The sequence below is a fragment of the Panthera uncia genome (assembly GCF_023721935.1).
Source record: "Panthera uncia isolate 11264 chromosome A3 unlocalized genomic scaffold, Puncia_PCG_1.0 HiC_scaffold_12, whole genome shotgun sequence".
Taxonomy (NCBI): domain Eukaryota; kingdom Metazoa; phylum Chordata; class Mammalia; order Carnivora; family Felidae; genus Panthera; species Panthera uncia.
Genome location: NW_026057579.1, coordinates 20,112,242 through 20,134,081, shown reverse-complemented (window position 1 = coordinate 20,134,081; position 21,840 = coordinate 20,112,242). Strand labels below are relative to the sequence as shown.

General features: G+C 38.9%; 1 protein-coding gene across 11 annotated transcripts in view; it reads right to left on the bottom strand.

Annotated features, from left to right (window-relative positions):
- Positions 1-21,840, bottom strand: part of DTNB (dystrobrevin beta) — a 239,661-nt gene that overhangs the window by 42,633 nt on the left and 175,188 nt on the right. For 9 of the 11 annotated variants that reach the window (XM_049651935.1, XM_049651938.1, XM_049651928.1 and 6 more), the window contains 4 exons: positions 18,139-18,228; positions 14,879-14,966; positions 1,292-1,377; positions 332-445 (listed from right to left, as the gene is read on the bottom strand). In XM_049651935.1, the coding sequence (XP_049507892.1) occupies positions 332-445; positions 1,292-1,377; positions 14,879-14,966; positions 18,139-18,228 (378 nt within the window). The remainder of the gene's footprint in view (positions 1-331; positions 446-1,291; positions 1,378-14,878; positions 14,967-18,138; positions 18,229-21,840) is intronic. The other 2 variants (XM_049651937.1, XM_049651934.1) reach the window with 1 other exon arrangement.

Below are 21,840 nucleotides of genomic sequence, written 5' to 3'. Positions count from 1 at the left end.
CGTGACCTGGCTGAAGTCGGACGCTTAACCGACTGCGCCACCCAGGCGCCCCGGAGCACAGTCTTCTTAAAGCAATCATAAAAGTGTAAACACTGCTCTGCCTGTCGTGGAGCTGGACACTGGTGTTGACCTAGTTCTGCCATGATGGCTGAAGTTCTCAGAATCCAAACACCTGAAGCAGTAACAGAATGACCGGAATGTTTTAACTGTTTGCTCTAACAGGACTAGTTGTATTGAGAAACAGATTCTATCCTACTCGTTTTGTTTCCCGACACGTAAATTCCTACCGCAGACCATCCTTTGCAGACAGTGGTGCAGTATCCCTACTTACCTCAGCAGCCGCAGCTCAGCCAGCAACGTGGGGTTCTGCTGGGCCTTCTCGGGGGTGGGCTGGGAAGCCTGCTCATGCTCCAGACGGAGACGCTGAATCTCTTGCAAGATCTCCCTGGAGAGGCCAGATGAAAGAAAGTTGGCTGCACAGCGCTTCACAGCTCTTTCCTGTCAGGTCTTTTTATTCTAGAACAGCCTCTACCAATCTTGTTCTGACTGCTTCCAAATGACCAAGATGTGGAATAGCCACCTTCTTGACATTTCCACACTTCATATTTACTCAATGAAACAATCTTTTGTGGTAGAGAAAGTCATATAAACACTCTTCTCAAGAATTTGAAAAATCTCCACTAAAGGAAAACAGCCACTAGAAGACTTTCTTTCTTTCTAGGGAAAGGAAAAACGAACTCCCTGCAATCTCTGAATGTGGGTCCTATGCTAACTCCCCCCATCTCCCTTCTTCCTCTTGAGCCCCCGAGTGATAAGAGCTGCCATTTCTTCTTCCAAAACCTGTTACTTTACATCTAATCTCCTTGTCCCGGTTTCTACTATTCAGGGCATACTGGTGTGCCGTCTGGTGTCTGTGACTTTAAATGGCTTTGTGCGGAGAGAGCAGACAGTCACATACAGCACAGTGGGCCAGGATAAGATGACCAGATAAAGTGAAAGAGGGGTGGGGTGGAAAAGGGAATCATGAGAGGGGAGCTGGTAGGTGGGAGAAAGCACGGGAAAAAGAATCCATGAGGGCACAGGAACAGGGCTTTGGGCTACCAGAATGTACAGCATGCAGAGATCTCCAAATCAGAGTAGGGGCATTCCCATGAGTTGGTCTGGCCTATATTCACTAAGGTGGGATCCTCCTTCATGGTCAAAATACAACTAGTCTGCAAGGAAAAGGAGAATCAGATACTCACATGACAGTCTTGGACTTTAGAAACTGGCTTGGCCTCTACATTCTTACCTGTTTTTGTTTTCCAGTTCTGCAATAAGCTGTCTTTGTTGTTTGTTGGCATCAAAGTTAAAGCTCAAGTCAGTAGGAGGACGGGTCTACAGTGAGAAGAAAGCAAAGGGTTTTTTGGTTTTTTTTTTTTTTTCTGTGTGTGTGTGTGTGTGTGTAATTAAAATATTCCAGAAACTTAGATTACTGATTTTTTAAAACAGATTTTTGGGGCACCTGAGGCTCAGTCGGTTAAGTGTCCAACTTTGGCTCAGGTCATGATTTCACAGATCGTGAGTTCGAGCCCCACGTCGGGCTCTGTGCTGACAGCTCAGAGCCTGGAGCCTGCTTTGGATTCCGTGTCTCCCTCTCTCTCTGCCTCTCCCCCACTCATGCTCTGTTTCTGTCTCTCTCTCTGTCTCTCACTCTCAAAAATAAACATTAAAAAATAAAACAGATTTTGGAGGTACAATTTACATACCATAAAATCCACCCATTTTAAGTATACCTAATTCAATGAGACTTAGTAAATTTAAACAGTTGTGCAACCAACCACCACAGTCCAGTTTTAGAACATTTCCCATCACCACAAAAAATCCCTCATGCTGGCTTGCAGTCAATTGCCACTCTCATCCCCAACCACAGGCAACCACTGACGTGCTTTCTGTCTGCAGTTTTGCCTTTTCTAGAAACTTCATATATATGGAATCATACAACATGTAGTCTTTAGTTTCTGGCTTCCACTAAGCATGATGTTCCTGAGGTTTGTCATTGTTGTTCGATGACTCAGGAGCTCCTTCCACCTTATTGCTGAATAGTATTCCACTGTTGCCAGCTTTTGACTGTTACAAATGAAGTTGCTAAAAATGATCATTTACAAGTCATTGTGTTGATATGTTTTTATTTCTCTTGAGTAAATACTTGGGAGTGGAATTCCTGAGTTATCTGATAATTCTGTACTTAATATCCAAAAAAAATTTTTTTAGGGGCGCCTGGGTGGCTCAGTCGGTTAAGCAGCCAACTTCGGCTCAGGTCATGATCTCACGGTCCGTGAGTTCGAGCCCCGCGTCGGGCTCTGTGCTGACATCTCAGAGCCTGGAGCCTGTTTCGGATTCTGTGTCTCCCTCTCTCTGACCCTCCCCTGTTCATGCTCTATCTCTCTCTGTCTCAAAAATAAATAAACGTTAAAAAAAAAATTAAAAAAAAATTTTTTTTAATGTTTATTCATTTTTGAGAGAGAGAGACAGAGTGCCAGTGGGAGAGAGTCAGAGAGAGGGGAGACACAGAATCCGAAGCAGGTTTTGGGCTCCAAGATGTCAGCACAGAACCTGATGTGGGGCTCGAACCCACAAAATGTGAGATCATGACCTGAGCCCAAGTCAGACGCTTAACTGACTGAGCCACCCAAGTGCCCCTGTATTTAATATTTAAAAAAAAATTTTTTAATGTTTATTTATTATTGAGAGACAGAGCATGAGCATGGGAGGGGCAGGGAGAGGAGGCGACACAGAATCCAAAGCAGGCTCCAGGCTCTGAGCTGTCAGCAGAGCCCGAAGTGGGGCTCAAACTCACAAACCGCAAGATCATGACCTGAGGTGAAGTCGGACGCTCAACCGATTGAGCCACCCAGGCGCCCCCTGTATTTAATATTTTGAGGTACTATGAAACTGTTTTCCAAAGTAGCTGTATCATTTTAGAATCCCACCAACAATGAATGAGGGTTCTGAATTCTCCGCATCCTGGCCAACATTTGTCATTGTCTTTTTTCTTTTGTTGTTTTAACTATTCTAGTTCATGTGAAATATTTAACTGTGGGTTTTTTGAGATATGATTTACATACCATGAAATCCACCCGTTTAAAGTGTACAATTCAGTGGACTTAAGTATATTTACAAGCTTGTGAGATTATCACCATTAATTCCAGAATATTTCATCACCTCAACCCCCCCCCCCCCGTACCCATTAGTAGTCATTCCCTATTCCCCCTACACTCACACCCTGAGAACTGCTAACCTATTTTCTATTTCTATGGATTTGCCTACTCTGGATATTTCATATAAATGGAATCATGATCTTTTATGTCTGGCTTCTTTCACTCCGCAAAATATTTTCAGGGTTCCTCTGTGTTGTAGCATGTAGCAATACTTTCTTTTTGTAGCTGAATAATATTCTGTTACGTGGATATACTACATTTTGTTTATCTATTCAACAGCTGATGGGCATTTGGGTTCTTCCCACTTTTTGGCTGTTTTGAATAATGTCATTATGAGCATTTGTGGACACGTGTTGTGTACTCATAGGTTTTCATTTATCTTGGGTATATATCTAGGAGTGGAATTGCTGGGTTATACAGCAACCGCTTTTCCAAGTGGCTACACCAGTTTACATTCCCATTGGCAATGTATGAGGGTTCCATTTTTTCCATATCCTTGTCAACACTTGTAATTGTACATCTTTTTGATCATAGTCATCCTGGTGGGTGTGAAGTGGTATCTCATTGTGGATTCAACTTGCATTTTCCCTATGACTAATATATTGAGCATGCTTTCATGTGCTTACTGGCCATTTGCATATCTTCTCTGGCGAAATCATTTGTGGTTATGATTTGCATATCCACTGACATTTCTGACCCTTGTTGCCTCCTTTAAGAATATGAAAGCCAATCAACACAAACTAGGAAAATGGATAAATAGATGACGTTTCCCTTTTTTTGATTAACCAGAACGGAAGCCCAAAATGAAGGCTCTGAGATGGCTATGTTTCACACTGCACATTCTTGGTTCTGCCCAAAACATGACCTACCGTGAAGCAGAAACCTTGTTTCCTGTCTAGAGCTTAAAGATGCAATAAATAGTTCTTTTCATGTGGCATTTCCTAAATAAACAGGGGCAAAACAGCACAGCAAATGTGGGTGGGAGGCTTTTTTACCAAATATTTTTTTTCTTAAAAGAAGGAAAAAAGGTGATGTTTCTTTCTCTAGAGTGGACCAACAGCCAACTGAACAAATTTTCTATATTCTTTTCAGACTCTTGTGAGAGCCAGAGCTGAGCCTCACAAAAGTGGCTTGCCTGAGACTAAATCTGCTGTGAATAACAGATTTCCAGTTCTTGAAAACTGGAGTTGAAGCGAATGGCTCCTTATTAGTGTGAGATTGGGGAAAATTTGGATGAGGAAACGGACTCTCAAAAGGAATTGGCTTCATCATGGCAAACAAACAAAAACCTCATAGTATTTCATTGGCGATTTCTAAACAATCTTTTCAGTTTTGAGTTACTGCAAGGCTGAGGCTTCTTTCAAAGAAGAGGTTAACACAGGAATCAAGAGTTATTATCAGCAGTTCCTAACCAGGAGAGATTCTTAGGCACCAAGAAGTATTGTTACTCGAGTACAAAGAAGTGCGGGTCAAAGACTTCTATCCTGAGGCAGCAGTTCCAGCTGGAGCTCAGAGTCTCTCCACCTGGAGATGACAACAAGGAGAGCCCCCAGTGGTGAGTGTTGATGACAGCTGATTTCCCCCAATCAAATGTGAAACACAGTCAAGTTATGTTAAATAACAGAGAAACTTGGGACTGTATTTATTTACTATCTTAAACTTCACAGTGCTCCTTAAAAGAAAAAAAAAAAAAAAAAAAAGCCAGGTCTCTCTTCCTAAAATGCCTCTAGGATACTGAAGGGAACAAGACAGAAAGGGAATTATTAGTTCACAAAGACATGGAATACTTTAACCACAAGAGACCTAAAGATGATTTCTTTCAAAAATTAACAAGTTTATTCATTTAGTAAACAAATACTTCCTGAGCACCTACTATGTGCTAGGAACTAGGATGCATTAGTGAATAAGATACAGCCCCACCTTCAGGTAGCTTACATTATGCTGGGAGAGAAAGATAAGGAACCAAAGACAGTACATACCATCAGTAGTGATAGATGCAATGAAGAAATACAGGGTCATAAAACAGAGTGAACTGAGACAGAAGACTCTTTTTGAATAAGGTGGTTATGAAAAGGCTCTCTGAGACTCAGTGAAGCGGGGAAGCTAACCGGGTGATGATCTGAGGGACGGGTGTGCTAGGTAAAGGCCAAGCAAGGCCTGCAGCTGCTTCATCTGGGTGTGTTTAGGTCAGCACTGATGGAGTGGAAGTGGGCTTTGGTGAAAATGGTGGCTGACTCTAGGAGATGACCCCGGGACCCTGATCGCCAAGGGCCTTTTAGCCTTGGAGAAGAGTTTCCATTTCATTCTGAATGTAGTATGAAGCCACTGTAGGGCTCTAAACAAGGAAATACAGAATCAATTCCAAATACTGTAGGTACATACTCAGCCTTCGAGGAGGTGGAGCTTAACACTCACTCCTTTAGCGTGGGCTGTCCGCAGAGACTTCTTTCCAAAGAGACAGTGTGGAGGCAGAGGGGAAGAGTCACTTTATGTTGGAGAAACCTGACGAACACTACCTCAGCCAGGTGATCAAGGTCAACATCAACAGTGATAGATAAATGATGTTGACGCTATGTACCCCAGGTACAATGGAAGAAAAACAGCACTTACCTCCTCTTTCTCCTCCTCCTCCTCCAAAGCCATAACTTGAGTCTAATCATGAGAAAAACATCAGACTAATCCCAAATAAGGGACATTCTACAATGCATTTGACTAGTACTCGTCAAAACTGTTAAGGTCATCAAAAACAAGGAAAGTTAGAGAAACTGTCACAGCCAAGGGGAGCCTAACAGACATGACAGTTAAATGTAATGGGCTATCCTGATGGAATTCTGAAAGAGGAAAGGGACATTGGATAAAAACTAACAAAATCTGGGGTGCCTGGGAGGCTCAGTCGGTTGAGCGTCTGACTTCGGCTCAGGTCATGATCTCGCAGTTCGTTTTGAGCCCCGCGTCGGGCTCTGTGCTGACAGCTCAGACCTGGGGCCTGCTTCAGATTCTGTATCTCCCTCTCTCTGCGCCTTCCCCGCTCATGCTCTGTCTCTCAAAGATGAATCAGTGTTTAAAAAAAGAAACAAAAACTAATAATCTGAATAAAGTATGGGCTTTAGGTAATAATAATAATGCATCAATATTGGCTCATTAACTGCAATAAGCATGCCATGCTAATGTTAAGATGTTAATAAGAGGAAAAACAGCATGGGTTATATAAGTCTGTGGTAGCTTGGTAATTTCTCTGTAAATCTAAAAGTATTCTATAATAAAGTTTATTACTGTAGTGGGATAAGAATGGAAGTAGAGAGGCTAGTGAGGAATCCTAAATTTTGCTGTTTACTCACTATGCAGACCTTGACTTATTTTATTTTCCTACATCTTTATTTTCTCAGCTGTAAAATGGGAATATTTACAGAAAGAGATGTGAAGAGGACCACTTAGCATTCTCTTAGATTTAGGTAATCTCAGAGAGCTCCATCATCTTTAATGAGATGGAAATACATCTGAAAAATACAGGGTAAAAACAAGATCCCTCTGTGTAAACCTGGGCAAATTTTTAAAAACCAAGGAAAGCCAATGCAGTCAGCAAACTGCAATCTGGTAGCATGCATTTCTGAAGCCTCCTAAAAAAGGGCTGGCGGCTTCCCATCTGTATGAGCTTGGCAGGAGGAGTTCCAGAGAGATGTGCCTGATATCAGCTATGCTTTCTTCATACTCCAGCGGCACCCTCCCATCACCCCAATCTCACTTAGACTAACTAGAAGACTGTGGATTACTAATCCTCTCAAAAACCCAATGATTTTTAGGGCAGTGGTTCCCTAGCTAGCTATACATTTTTGTTTACAAAAAGTTCTGTTTTTCCTTTTTAAATAAAAAAAAAAAAATCAATGGGCTCTAAACACAGAGATTCTGATTCAGTAGGTTGGAAGCAAAGCCAAGGATCTCTACGTTTTAAATGCTTCACACGATTATAGCATGTACCCACGTTTGACAATTAATTACTATTCTACAGGGGCTTTGAGTCATTAAATGTGTGCAAAACACCACATGGATACTGTTGATCTTTACTTGCAAGAAGCCATAAGCATATTTCTGGAATGGTGCATGCCTGGAGCAGTCGATGTGATGATAAGGCTGTGAAGGCTGGGCTATCTGAAAAAAAAAGCTTCTTGAAAACATGTTGGGTGGGATGACAACAAAATGTTTCCCCTTCCTTTCACATTTCTTCCAAGTCTTCCATAAGGAATTTCACATTTTTCATAAAGAAAAAAACTTAAAAAATAAAGAAACAAAAAACTCTCCTCTGATTACATCTAGTGTTGCTGATGTTTGTGATGAAATTTTAAGAATTTGCTCTTATTACTATGATTTACCACACACTGTAGTTTTTTGTTTTTTTGGTTTTTTTAAAGGAATTTAGGCACTCCAGGAAAACAAATGAACTCTCCTGGCTCATCTAAACAACCTAGAATTTCTTTGTTCAAGGGTCAGCCTGAAGAGGTTCCCAGTGGCCGTGTTGTCAACTAAAAGAGAAGGGATGGCTCTGACACTGAGGTACTCCACAGGGTGCCATGCTGGCTGCTTAAGTGATTTAATGGTCTTTTTTTGTGAAAGAAGGTTTAAAAAAAAAAAAAAGTAAAACGTCAATACAAAGCCTATCTGGCAGGCTATAAATAAATTCTTTCGAGCACTACACCCATTTTATGCAAAGCACTTGTATCGGCAAGAGATTAGCAGATTAGTAGTCCTCTGTTTAACAGAAATCTAGTCAAGAAGAATCCTTCCTGAGAGGCCCAATATTTAGAAGATAACCACACACTGGAAAATAAACTGAAGATGAAAGGGACCTTATCAGTATTTCCACTCAAGACCATTCTAACAATTATCATTTTCACACGAATTAGAGAAGTGGCATCAGAAACTATCAGGTGTAAACAGACTTATCTTGTTTGCAGGAAAGGAGAACGTGACCTCCTTTTCAGGGTCAAGTGGCTTTGGAGCTTTTATTTACAGTATTTTTAAAGTACTATGTAAAGTCAACAAGACTACATGATGGCATTAAATATACTTAATTTTAAACATTCAACCACAATGCTATCTCAACAAATTTAATTAATTTCTAAAATAACTTAAATGGTTGTGACTGAGGACACATGTAAGGTTTAACTAATTAAATGGAACTTTTCTTTTCCTCAGACTTCTCCCCACCTGTCCTCCATTCTGTTCCATTTCACTAACCTTTAGAGTTGTAATGTTGGGAGTCAGATATATGACCTAATACTAGATACTCAAGGAAAAGATGTCGAAGCCTAAACAAATCTAAAGGAATAAATTACTTTTCGGGGGAGAAACAAAGCCAGACTCTCCACTGGAAGCACTATTTCTCTATGAAGAAGTAAACATAAATTGGCACACATTTCTAAAATTAGTATACTGTGTTTGTAGAAGACGGTCCTGAGAGATCTGGCCTGCCTGTCCAGCCTAATTTCACTCCAAGTATTGTTCTCTGGCCTCCAGCCTCACAGACATCTTTTCGGTGCTGAAACCTCCAACCTCAGGGCCTTTACCTAGGTTGAAACATCCCCCTGGCACACACTGGGTGTTCCTTACCTGGTTAATGCTCACACAGTCTGTTGTTTCAGCCTCAGATCCTTCTTCCTTTTGTCTTGCTCTTTCTTCCAGATTTAATGCTCTTCCCGAACTACAACCTTCTGTAGCTAAATCTCAGGAGTTGATTGACTAGTACCCCAGTCCCAGCTTGCCACTGACCAACTGTCACCTTGAGTAGTTTCCTTACCTTTCTGAGGCTTAGTTTTCTCATGAGATTGTTTTGCAGAATGAATGAGCTAATATATGCAAAGCACTTCGAATAATGACTGGCACATAGTAAACTGTCAATAAATGTTAGCTATCAGTGTTATTCTTTCAGCATGAATCTCACTGGGGCCTTTCTCAATGCTTACCAGAAAGTCTTTCCCCTTTTCCTTTGACAGGGTTAGTTACTTTCAGTACATTAATGATATTCAACTGTCTTTTTTCACAAAGAAAATTCTTAAAAGTTTCAACATAAACATCAGCAGCAGTGGATATAATTGGAAGTGTTATTTTTAAAGAAAGCGGGTTTTTTTTGTTTATAAAAAAACTGTTGAATTGTTGTTGGCGTTGAGAAATCTATCAATTCTTTGCAGGTATCTATCTTTTCTGGTTGCTTTTTGAGTACCTTGTCTTTGTATTCTGTAGTTTCACTAGGATACATCTAGGTGCGAAATTATTTATCAAGTTTGGAATTCATTGTTATGTTTCAATCTGAGGATTCATGTCATGAATCAATTTTGGAAAATTTTCAGCCATTAATTCTTTTTTTTTTTTTAATTTTTTTTTAACGTTTATTGATTTTTGAGACAGACAGAGACAGAGCATGAACGGGGGAGGGTCAGAGAGAGGGAGACACAGAATCTGAAACAGGCTCCAGGCTCTGAGCTGTCAGCACAGGGCCTGACGTGGGGCTCGAACTCACGAACCGCGAGACCATGACCTGAGCTGAAGTCGGACGCTTAACCGACTGAGCCACCCAGGCGCCCCAGCCACTAATTCTTTAAATATTTTCTCACCTAATAGAAAATAATTTTATTTTCCTTTTTTTAGTGGTGGGGGGGTGGGGGAGGGGGGATTCCAATCAGATGGCTGTTGGTTATCTTGTAAGTCTGAAAACCTTGTTTCAATCTTTTCATCTTTCTGTGTTGCATCTGGAAAACTTTCTTGCATATGTTTTCTAGCAGACTAATTCTCTGTGCAGCTGTGTCTGATCTGACCTTTAACTCATCCACTGAGTTTTACATTTCAACAACTTTGGTTTTTAAAAATGTTTATATTCTATTTGGTTTGTTTTCATCTCTGGTCTTCTTAGTCTTTTGTTACGTTTTTAATTCCTTCTTTCAGGCCTGAAGAAATTTTAAACAGCTATTCTATAGCCAATAATTCTAATATCTAAAGTCACTGAGGGTCTAACTTTACAGAGATGCTCAGGAGTTCATGTCTAGTTGGGATTCTCATGTCTAGTTGGATTCCTTCCTTTACAGAGATGCTCAGGAGTTCATGTCTGCTTGGCCTCAACTGTGAACGTTAACCTTAGGAGAGGATTTGTATTTTGCTTCTCTTCCATGCCAGAGGATTAATTTCATGTTAAAATTTCACCTGGGTGTTTCTCAAACTATGAAGTTATGTAAATGTACCCAACACGAACACAGACAGGACTAAGGTTGTGAATTCCTAGGGGAGACCTCTTCTTCTGCTCCTACAGGAGGAGACCCGTAAGCTTTCCGATTCTATTTTTGTGCCAGCAGATGGATGTCTTCTGTATCATACTTTCACCAGGTTGTGCTTCTGGGGGCCTAGCTTAATGTGAAAGCTTCATTTCCAACTCTCCACTTTGCATATGCACAAGGCTTTGCCCACTGTACCTCAAGACAATTAAAATCCAAGCACAGGGCTGGAGTGGGAGCAACAGCAGCCCATGGGCTGCTTTGGGTTTCAGTTCTTTTTAGCTCCTAGGAAACTGAATTCTCTTCTACTTATTTTCAGATCTCAACACAAGTAACACTTTCTCACAGAAGCCATACAGTATAAAGCAGGGACCTGCTATACATTTTCATAGCTCCTTCTATTTTCCCTCCACTGCACCTAATTGTTTGTAGTTCCGTTAGTAGTGTGATTATTTGTTTAATGTTTGTCCCTCTCACTAGACTGTTAGTTCCCTGAGGGCAGGAATCATTTGTTCATCAGAGTAAATAAAATAAGTAATAAATAGTTGCCAAATGAATACGATGAATATGTGTGCAGAAGGAAGGGGAAATGGATATTAATATGCATATAACTCTTCAAGGAAAGGGTTGAAACGAAAGAAAAAAGGGAACATTTTATTATAAATTACTTCAAATTTATAGTAAACATATGGCAAATCCCTGGCCATTTTTCAATACAAACTCTTCCATATTCACCATTCTTGGTTCCTTTTTCTTTTAACTGAGATATAATGCTCATATCTTAAATACGCCATCCAATCAGTTTTTACAAGTGCATATAACTTGTAACCCACACCTCTATTAAAATGCAGAACATTTCCATCAATCTAGAAATTTTCTTTATCTCTCTTCAATATCCTCGTTCCCAGAAACAGTACCTGATGTGATTTCCATCACTATAAAACAATTTTACCTATTCTAGAATTTCATATACACGGAATCAAACAGTACGCACTTTTGGTGTCTGATGTACGAGAATTCTGTTTGTGCCACATCCTCTCCAACATTTGATGTTGTCAATCTTCTTCATTTTAGCCATTCTGGTGGGTCAATATGGTTTTAATTGCCATTTTCCAGATGATTAATGATATTAAGCACCTTCTTATGTGCTTATTGCTCATCTGCATAACTTCTTCTGTGAAGTGAAGGGTCTGGACAAGTCTTGAGCCCATTTAAAAACTGGGAGTTGTCTTATTATTGAGGTGCAGGAATTCTTTACATAGTATGCCCTTTATCAGACATGTGTTGCAGATATTTTCTTCCAGGTTTTGGTTTGTCTATTTTTTTGATAGTATCTTTTGATGAGCAAAAGATTTTATTTTCAAAAAGGTCCAATTTATCAAAATTTTTTTTTAATGGTTCATGATCCCTCTAAGAATTCTTTGCCTGCTCCAAGGTCATGAAGATATTTCTCTAAGCCTTCTTTTAGTAGCTTTATGGTTCTAGCTTTTAGGTTTAAATTTATGACACATTTCAAGTTGGTTTCTATGGATGGTTTGAGATTCTTTATTTCATATAGATATACAGCTGTTCCAGAAGCACTTGTTAGAAAGATTTTCCTTTCCCAAAATGTCTTTTGTGCCTTGTCAAAAAAAGTCATTTGACCTTATACATATGAGCTTATCTTATGGATGCCTCATTTGTCTATCTTTTTGCCAATACCACACTTTCTTGATTACTGTGGCTGTATAGTAAGTCTTGATGTCAAGTAGGGTTAAGTCCACCAACTTTGTTCTTTTTAAAGACTTTTGGTTCTTCTAAGTCTTCTGGTTTCCAAATATGTTTTAAAATCAGTTGGCCAATTTCTATAAAAAGTCTACTGAGGTTCTGACTGGTATTGAATCTGTAGATTAATTTGGAAAATTTTGCCATCTTAACAATATTAAATCTGAATATTTTATGGCATACCTCTCCACTTATTTAGGTTTTCTTTAATTTCTCTCAGCAATATTTTATTGCTTAACATCTTTCGTGAAATTTATCCATAAGTATTTGATGTTTTTAAGTGTTATAGTAAATGGTGTTTTTCCTAAATTTAGTTTTCTAATTATTCACTGCTGGTAGATAGAAATACAATCAATTTTGGTACACTGACTTTGTATCTTGCAGCACTGCTATAAAGTCATGTATCTGTCTTAGCAGTGTTTTTGTAGATTCCTTAGGACAGTCTCTACACCATCATGTCATCTGTAAATAATAACAGCTTTACTTCTTCCTTTCCAATATTCACACCCTTTTCTTCCTTTTTTCCCCTTTTCTTCCATATTGTACTGGCTAAGATCTCCAGGGCAATTTTGAATAGAGGTGGTGAAAGTGGACACCTTTGTCTTGTTCTCAATATTAGGTAGGAGAAATAGTCCAAAATGTAACCTTTCATTATATTAGCTGTAGATTTTCTTGTAGGTGTTCTTTAGCAGATTTAAGAAGTTTCTTCTACTACTAGTATACTGAAAATGGGCAGTGCAATTTGCAACTACATGGATGGAACTAGAGGGTATTATGCTAAGCGAAATCAGTCAGTCAGAGAAAAACAAATAATCAAATGACTTCACTCATATGAGGACTTTAAGATACAAAACAGATGAATATAAGGGAAGGGAAGCAAAAATAATATAAAAATAGGGAAGGGGACAAAACATAAGAGACTCTTAAATATAGAGAATAGAGGGTTGCTGGAGGGGTTGTGGGAGGGGGGATGGGCTAAATGGGTAAGGGGCTTAAGGAATCTACTCCTGAAATCATTGTTACACCATATGCTAACTAACTTGAATGTAAATTATAAAAAATAAATAAATTATAGAAAAAAGTGAATAAACAATAAAAAAAATAGAAAAAAAATGGTCAAAGCCTTATTCAATAATTTCCAAAATAGTAAAATCCTGTTCTATTTGGAAATAGGACAAATGAAAGCAAGCACACTACCTGCAGTAAGAATGAAAATATAAGTAAGTTGAGAAAGGCTTTAGATATTTTCATGACTCGTGACTCTTAATGTCCGTAATAATTGGCATTTTATAGAACTATTTCCTTTTTTAAAAAAATTCTCAATGTCAATAATCTTTACCGAGATTAAAGAAAAGAAAAGAAAAGAAAAGAGAAAGGGCAGTGCATTTTGTTAAATACTTTTTCTGCACTTACTGAAATGATCTTATAATTTTCTTTTTTAAACTGCTAACTTGGCAAATTACATTTTCTGATTTTTATGTATTAGTTAAATCTGCACTCCTAGGATAAATCTCACTTGATCATGGTGTATTATCCTTATATATTGCTAGATTCAATTTTTTAATATTTTGTTAAAGATTTTTTCGTGTTCATGAGAGAATTTGGTTATTGATATTCTTTTCTTGTAATGGCCTTTTTTGTCTTGGTATCAGGTTAGAGTGGCCTGATAAAACTTGGAAAGTGTTTCTTCTTCCTCTATTGAAAATTTATGTCAGATTGTTATTATTTCTTCCTTAAATACATGATAGTATTCAATAGTTAAGCCCTCTAAGCTTAGAGTTTTCTTTGTGTGAAGTTAATTATGAATTCAATCACTTTAACAGATTTAGGACTATTTAGATTTTCTATTTATTCTTATGTCAGTTTTGTTAATTTGCCTTTTTTTTTAAGATTTTATTTTTAAGTGATGTCTACACCCAACATCAGGCTCGTACCCATAACCCTACGATCAAGAGTTGCATGCTCTACCAACTGAGCCAGCCAGGTACCCCTAACTTGTGTCTTTCATGGAATTTGTCTATTTCATCTAGGTTGCTAACTTTATTGGCAAAAAACTGCTTATAATATTTCCTTATCATCCTTAAAATACCTGTAGGATCTGTAGCAATGTCCCTTCTTTCATTTGTGATATTGGTAATTTGTGTTTTCTTTCCTTTTTTCTTCATCAGGATTTCTAAAGGGTTATTAATTTATTTGATCCTCTTTTTTAATGTTTTTATTTTTGTGAGAGAGAGAGAGACAGAGCATGAGTGAGGGAGGGGCAGAGAGAGAGGAGGACACAGACTCTGAAGCAGTCTCCAGGCTCTGAGCTGTCAGCCCAGAGCCTTTTGCGGGGCTCAAACTCACAAACTGTGAGATCATGACCTGAACCGAAGTCAGACGCTTAACCGACTGAGCCACCCAGGTGCCCCTATTCAATCTTTTTAAAGAACCAAATTCTAGCTCTTTGATTTTCTTCTCTTGACTCATTTTTTAAGGAGGATATTATAGATAAAACTAAAGGTCACTGTAATCCCTTCCCTAAACCCATGCCTCTCCTTTTGTTCCTGAGGTACCTATATCTATTCTCCTAAATTTCAAGTTTACCATCCCTCTACCATTTGCATATTAAAATAATGCTAATTTCTGCTACTCTGCTAGGACCTTCCATTTACTCACCACATTTCCTGCTTCTGCAGCCAGCCGGGCAGCATAGCGAGCTATAAGCCGGTGTTCCTCATCCAGTCGGCTAGGACTGTCCAGGACACTACCAAGGAGACAAAAATTCAATAGGTGTGCATTAAACATCCCCTACCTTTGTTTTTCTTTTAGAAAGAACAGATGGGAGAAAGCTTGTAAACAAGTATGGTAGCAAAAGAAACAGAAGCCTGGGTCATAGATACTAATGGTCCTCTGAGAGAAAGGGGGTTTAGAGAAATGATGAGGCCACAGACGCCACACTTATCTCCCTGCTCCTACACCATCAGAAGGGGCACTTCTTTTTGAATTCAAGGTCTGAGAAAAGACAGACCATCTGCAAAATCTGAAAGAGGGATTTCTAATCAAATGTTTTGGAAGAACTTGTGACTTTTACACATAGGTCTTGAATTTAAAAAGACCAAGAGAAAAGTAAAGCACCATGAAAAACAGGGCTAAGGAAAAGTACTTAACACTGGCTGAACAGAAGTAAGAAGCCTAGGCAAGGGCATGTCCAACATATGCTAAAGTCAGAGAAGAATCCATGGTATCAAACCTTCCCTTTCAACGCTCCTTTTTCTTCTTTTACCAAGCTTCTTACCATTATAGCCTCATCTTCGAGTAAATTAATTTACTTCATTACTCTTTCATAAGAGTGCTGGTACCCCCAAAACTGAAAGACCTACCTAGTTGGGATATCAAATACTGCTGCACCTGGATGAAAGAAGCTAGCTCTGTATATATGTGATGCAATGAACTTCGGATTGGATTATGAAATAATTCACTCCTTTAATTTAGCATGTTACATCAACTGTCATTTATCCATTACGTTATCTTGTAATAATTACTGAGGGGAATCTGGGAAGGGTGATGTTAAATCTATAGAGATGTGTCTGACCTTATTTATGTATTTTTCCTAGATGTTTTCACCTTTCTATATTTCTAATCTCTGTGGCTAATTCTTTAAGATTAACTTGGTCTTTCTTCTAGGATGGATTTTTTTTTTAAGGTGCTTTAAGTCTTCTGCCTGTGCCACTTTAGAATATTTGATAATTTCAGGTATGCAAGTATCAGTCTCTAGCATGTCTCATCATCCTCTGAAAAGATGATCTTGTAATAAGAACATGCTAGCATCAGTTGGCTTTAATACATTAGGGCCAAGGCCCCAAGGTCAAGGCTGAACTGTAATATTTGTGCCTTAAAGATGTTTGTTAGAAATAAGAGAACTACCTTTATCTTCTGAATAAACAACAAAAATGAACATTTAATAATACAAGTGGATAATATAGAGGGAGTGGCAGCCTAAGAAATGGGACTTAAAGTGTCTGCCCTTTGTTTTGGCAAGGGATATAACAAACACTTCATTTTTTCCCTCTGTGCAAAAGAGCTCCTTTCTCCTCCATCATGTTCCACCCCCTAGGAAGGTTAATTCTGTTTGTCATTTATACACAAGTGTGGACGACATGGTTGCTTTATTTGGCTATGCTTTCCAGTCAGAAACTAGAACTTTATGCTGATCAGAGGTTTTAAGGTCAATGAAAATTAAGAGGAAAATTAGAAAGGTTCCTTATTTTTCTGCTTGAGCTAACTTTCATTTTCAGAATTAGCCAGGAAATTTCTGACTTCTTTGAGGAAGCATGAAGCTAGGTTCATGAAGAGATACAGTACTCACCCAATCCTCATGTTCCCCCAGGCTTCCCAGCCACCAGTTCTTGCGCAGGAAGCCTAATCCCTAAGCGAGGAGGCTTGAGGACCTAAGCTAGACCCACCATAAATCTCTTTGGGCTGAAATACCAGGTAGCAGTCCCTGCCCAACATTCTGTTCCTATTTTCACCACGGAAACTTTTAATCACCTACACAAATGCCCTTATTGATAATAAGTAAGCTGTCCTGCCAGGGGTGAGACACCTCTATTCCTAGATCCAAGGAGCTGAGACAGAGTGTACAGAAATCATCTGTTGGATGAAGAGACACTCTTTGTGATACAATGCATAATTATCAGGCCTTCCCTCCCCTCCCATAGGATAGGCCTATATTAAACATACTTGGGAAGTAAAGAAGTAGACTTTAGAGATAAATGCCTAAACATATCAATGCTATTTAGTCACACTGGTAAAATTACGGGAAATGGTATGAAATATAAAAAACAATCCTTTTCAAAGATATATATTTCACATTAATTATTCTTGTCATCGCAGGAAATAAAACAAGCTCAAATGACCTTCCTATGAAGCCATCGCAGGTTCTGTGCAAAACTAAGATCAAAATGCAAGGCTCCAGCTCTCTTATGTGCTCAGTTAATAAATTATGGCTTCCTCTCTAAAATTAAGAATCCGTTTGGCATAGTGACTCTTATTTGCTGCTAGGTGAAGTGGAGGGATGGCTTTGTATGATTTAAACGTTACCTGCTATTCTCCTTGCAGAATGGTGGTAGGTGTGGGCACAGGGTGGACAGGTAGCTTTGCGTCTGCCTGAATGTAACAGCACTTAGATTGGTATTAATCCTTTTAAAGGGTTAACTTTGCTAGAGTTAGTGGTTATCAAATGTTTTTCCATCCTAACCCACTGAGGAACCAGGCATATTCTCACATTAACAGTGAGTCCCTACCACAGTTGTCAAAGAAAGGGGTACATGGAGTTATTATAATACATACAATATGAGGAGGGATATATGTTTTGGAAAAGGCCCTGGGGTGACAATGATCCAATATCACTGCTGAAAACCACTGGTTTAGTTAATCAATGATGGATCTGGGAGACAGAGATGAAGATGTAGCACGTAAAGACGTTCTGGGGTGATGGCACCTTAGACGAGACAAAGTGAGACATCTGTGGGTTGATCAACCTTAAGCCCTGAATGTCGACAGAAAGGGGTCATTATTTAGACAAGAATGAACAGTGAGACGTGGCATCAGGTAACTCTGTGCATGTGCATCTTGAGACTGCACATCTGTCTGAGATTTGCTCAGCCTTTACGTGTGGGCCAAAGGAAGCGAACTCTTCTTCATAAGACCATTTCTGACTATATGTTTAGGTAAGTGCCCGGGCTTGGCAAGGCTCCTTCTCTTTCAGAAGTTAATGCTTTAGCAATTATTTAAGCTCTGCCAAACATAGCTGGTAGCTTCTCAAGAAAAACCCCACATGCAGAGCTTTTTCCAGCTGGCAACCCCAGGTAACATAGCTCTCCCTCCCTCTGATCAGCCCTTGGCTACCCGCCTGCTGCTGCTGCGCTACCACTGACCGTGCACAGTGTTGCAGACGGGCCACATAGGAGGCTATCAGCGCATGCTCATCGGCCAAGTGACTGGGTATATCCTGGCTATACTGTAACCTAGGAACAATGGAGGCAAAGACAGCAAGCACGACACAGACACATATAGAGCAAGAAATGAACATGGATTAAAATGGGCAAACTTCAAAGAAAAATAGAAAAAAAAATCATGATAAGGAAAATAAAAAAACACAATGCATAATGGAATATGGTGTTAGACCATAGAGAATACATTTCACAAATCCTTTGGACAAAAGCAGTCCCTCAGGAAACAGCCTTGGTTGACTGACACTTTAGCCTTTGAGCAGAAGAAACCAAGGAGGGGTCGCCAAGGAGCCTTGCCCACCAGTCTTACCCAGGTTCTGGGCTCTGGGATGGACGCACCATTTTACGGAATGCCCTCTGGCAGGAAAACAGGCAGCCTGGGTCTATTTAACATCACTAAATGCCCTCTAATGCTTTTACAGCTTTTGTCTACACATTAAAAGATTTTCAGTGTCACCTCATGATACCAGTTAAACCTTTTTATTTTTATAAGGATACTGCCTTTAGCATCATTCTATTTTCTCCCATAAAACTGATACTTAAACCAAACTTGTCAGAGTTGTTTCTCATTGTAAAACAACACTGTATACATTCCGAGTGAGGCTCTTTTATAGACGTTCCGTAGGACCCTGCACATGAGTTTTTAAAAATTTTTTACTCCAGAAATGTTAAAACATGCACAAAATAAACTAATGACTACTTTTCACGTACCCAACCTCAAAGAAATCAACATTTTGTCAACTTGCTGAGTCTATCCCTCAACTTTTTGCCTTGAAAGGGTGGCTGGAGAAAATCCCAGTTTATTATTTCATTTTGGAATACTTAATTTATATAGCCATAATGCCATCATCACACCTAAACACATTTAAGAAAAAGTTTTAATTCAGCCCATCTAAAAATTTCCAATTTAATATCCATTTACATTTAAAATCAAGATCCCAGCAAGGTTCACACACTTTGCATTTGGTTTGTATGTTTTTGTCTTTAATCTTCCTTTTCCTTGTTTCTTTCATGTCATTTGTGAAGAAAACAGCATATCCTACATTCTGGATTTAACTGATTGCTTCTTTGTTGCCATTCAATTTGTTTCTCTATTCCCTGTGGCTGGATCTGGATATTTGATGTTTTTGCTTTTGTTTCATTTTTGAGAAGAGGCTAGAATCTGTCATAGGTAATACGGTGCACTTACAAATCAAATAGGGGCACATAATGGAATATAAACATTGATCAGTGAATTCAGAAGTTATTGGTCACATCTCTCTAGTATAAAGTTCCCCACCAATTTTTCACCTACTGGCTTTAGGATTTACTAATGAGTCTTTCCTAGATTCATTAGTTCTTGTGGGGTTGCAAACGTCCAGTTTCCAATTTTATCATCTTTTCTGCATTTATTAGTTTTCTCTATTTGTTTATCATGAAGTATCATTCATTCAAGAAAGGTAAAACAAATGGTTGAGATTTATTACTTAACAAATTTCAGAACAATGAGTTAGGGCCCTAGTAACCTACAATGATTACCAAGGAGTTTTTTTGTTTTGTTTTGTTTTTTTTATCATTATGATCTCATAGATTTTTATGTACCTGATTGCTTCAATCCATTATAATAATATTTTAGATGCTCAAATTATCCTGTCTTTGGCCAGTGGGAGCCCCCTATAAGTAGGCTCCTGTGTTAATCTAATATATCCATTAGATATTATCAGCTTCCTTGCTTGGCATAGTATGATGTCCCAGTCTCGTCTTGTGCATGTCCTGCCCCACATCTGGAATCAACTATTCTTTCAAGGATTCCAGGTTCCCGTTACTAGGAAAGAGTATTTAGAGACCACAGTCAGGGTACTAGGGTGCTCTTTATTCCTGGAGTATCATCACTGCTTCTAGAACTTTTCAGTGGATAAAGCTAGGAAATCTATGTATTTTAGAAGAAATAAAAACAGGTTCTCTCACTACTTTCAGATGCCATTCAATTTTCTGTTAGCGTGCATTGTTTTTGAGAAATCATTTCAAAACCTTATCTTTGGGGGCACCTGAGTGGCTCAGCCGGCTGAGCGTCCAACTTCGGCTCAGGTTATGATCTCACCATTTGTGGGTTCGAGCCCCGCTTTGGGCTCTGTGCTTACAGCTCGGAGCCTGGAGCCTGCTTCAGATTCTGTCTCCCTCTCTCTCTGCCCTTCCCCCACTTGCACTCTGTCTCACTCTCTCAAAAATAAATATTTAAAAAAAGTTAAAAAAACAAACAAACCTTATCTTTGTTCCCTTGTATATAACATTTTGTTTTCCTCTAGCTGCTTTAAATATCTTTTTATCATTGGTTTTCAGCAATTTGATTGTGATGTACTTTGGTATGGTTTTCTCTGTTTATCCTGATTACAATTTGCCGAACTTCTTTATCTATGGGTTTATGGTTTTCATTTAATTTGCAAAAATTTATTTGGAAATTTGGAAAAAAATTTCCTGGAATAATTTTTCTCTCCTCCCTCTTTTAAACTGCTTGACATTGTTGCGTAGGTCTTGAGAAGCTCTGTTAATTTTTCAGCCACTTTTCTGTGTTTCATTCAATTTATTATTTATTTTAGAGAGAGCAAGAGTGAGCACAAGTGAGCAAGGGGCAGAGAGAGAGAAGCAGGGCTTGAGCTCACCCGACGTGGGGCTCGAACTCATGAACCATAAGATCATGACCTGAGACGAAGTCAGATGCTTAACCAACTGAGCCACCCAGGTGCCCCTTCTGTGTTTCATTTTAGATAGTTTGTATTGCTGTGTCTTTAAGTTCAGTGGACTTTTTTTGTCTACAATTTCTGATCTACTGTTAAGTCCATCTATGGAATTTTTCATTTCAGGTACTATCCCTTTCAACTCTAGAAGTTGTATTTTTCAATTTAAAACTTTGTCATTGAAGTAGAATATATATTCAGAAACTTCCAATATGTTTACACTTGGTTCTTTTTTATTTTCATTTTTCTCATTACGTTAATATTTTCCTTTATATTTTTCTATTTATTGTGAGTGTTTTAAAGTCCATGTCTGCTCACTGCATCATGCCTGTTATTTCTGGCTCTGTTTGTATTGACTAATTTAATTCTGGTTACAGGCCATACCTTCCTGCTGCTTCCTATGTCTTCTAAATTTTTACTGGATGATGGAAATTGTGAGTAGTATGTTGTTGAATGTCTGAATTTTGTTGTCTTCTTCTAAAGACTTTAGTAGTCAGTTAATTTACCTGTGGACAGTTTGGTCCTTTTGAGGCCTGTGTTAAAGCTTCATTAGTGCAGATCTATGGTAATTTTTATCTAGGGCTATTTTCACCCTGCTCGCAAGGTGTGGCCTTTCCGGGGTGCTCCAAGTGTTCCATGATGTCTCTATTCTGGTTGGTTGGAACCCAAACAACGGCCTGAGCTTGAGTAGCTGTTCTACTTTCAAATCCCTGGGAGTTGAGTTGTTCTTTCCCAGGTAGCTGTTCTTTGGTGGTCCTGTGAAATCTCATTCTATGCACAAGCAGCTTGTTTTCAGCCAAAGACTTAACAGACCTGTATGCAGATTTATGGAGCTCTTTCTCTAAATGCTTCCTCCCCTCCGGTATTCTACTTGGCAAATTATAGCCTCCCTAAACTCCAGTCTCTGTCTTCT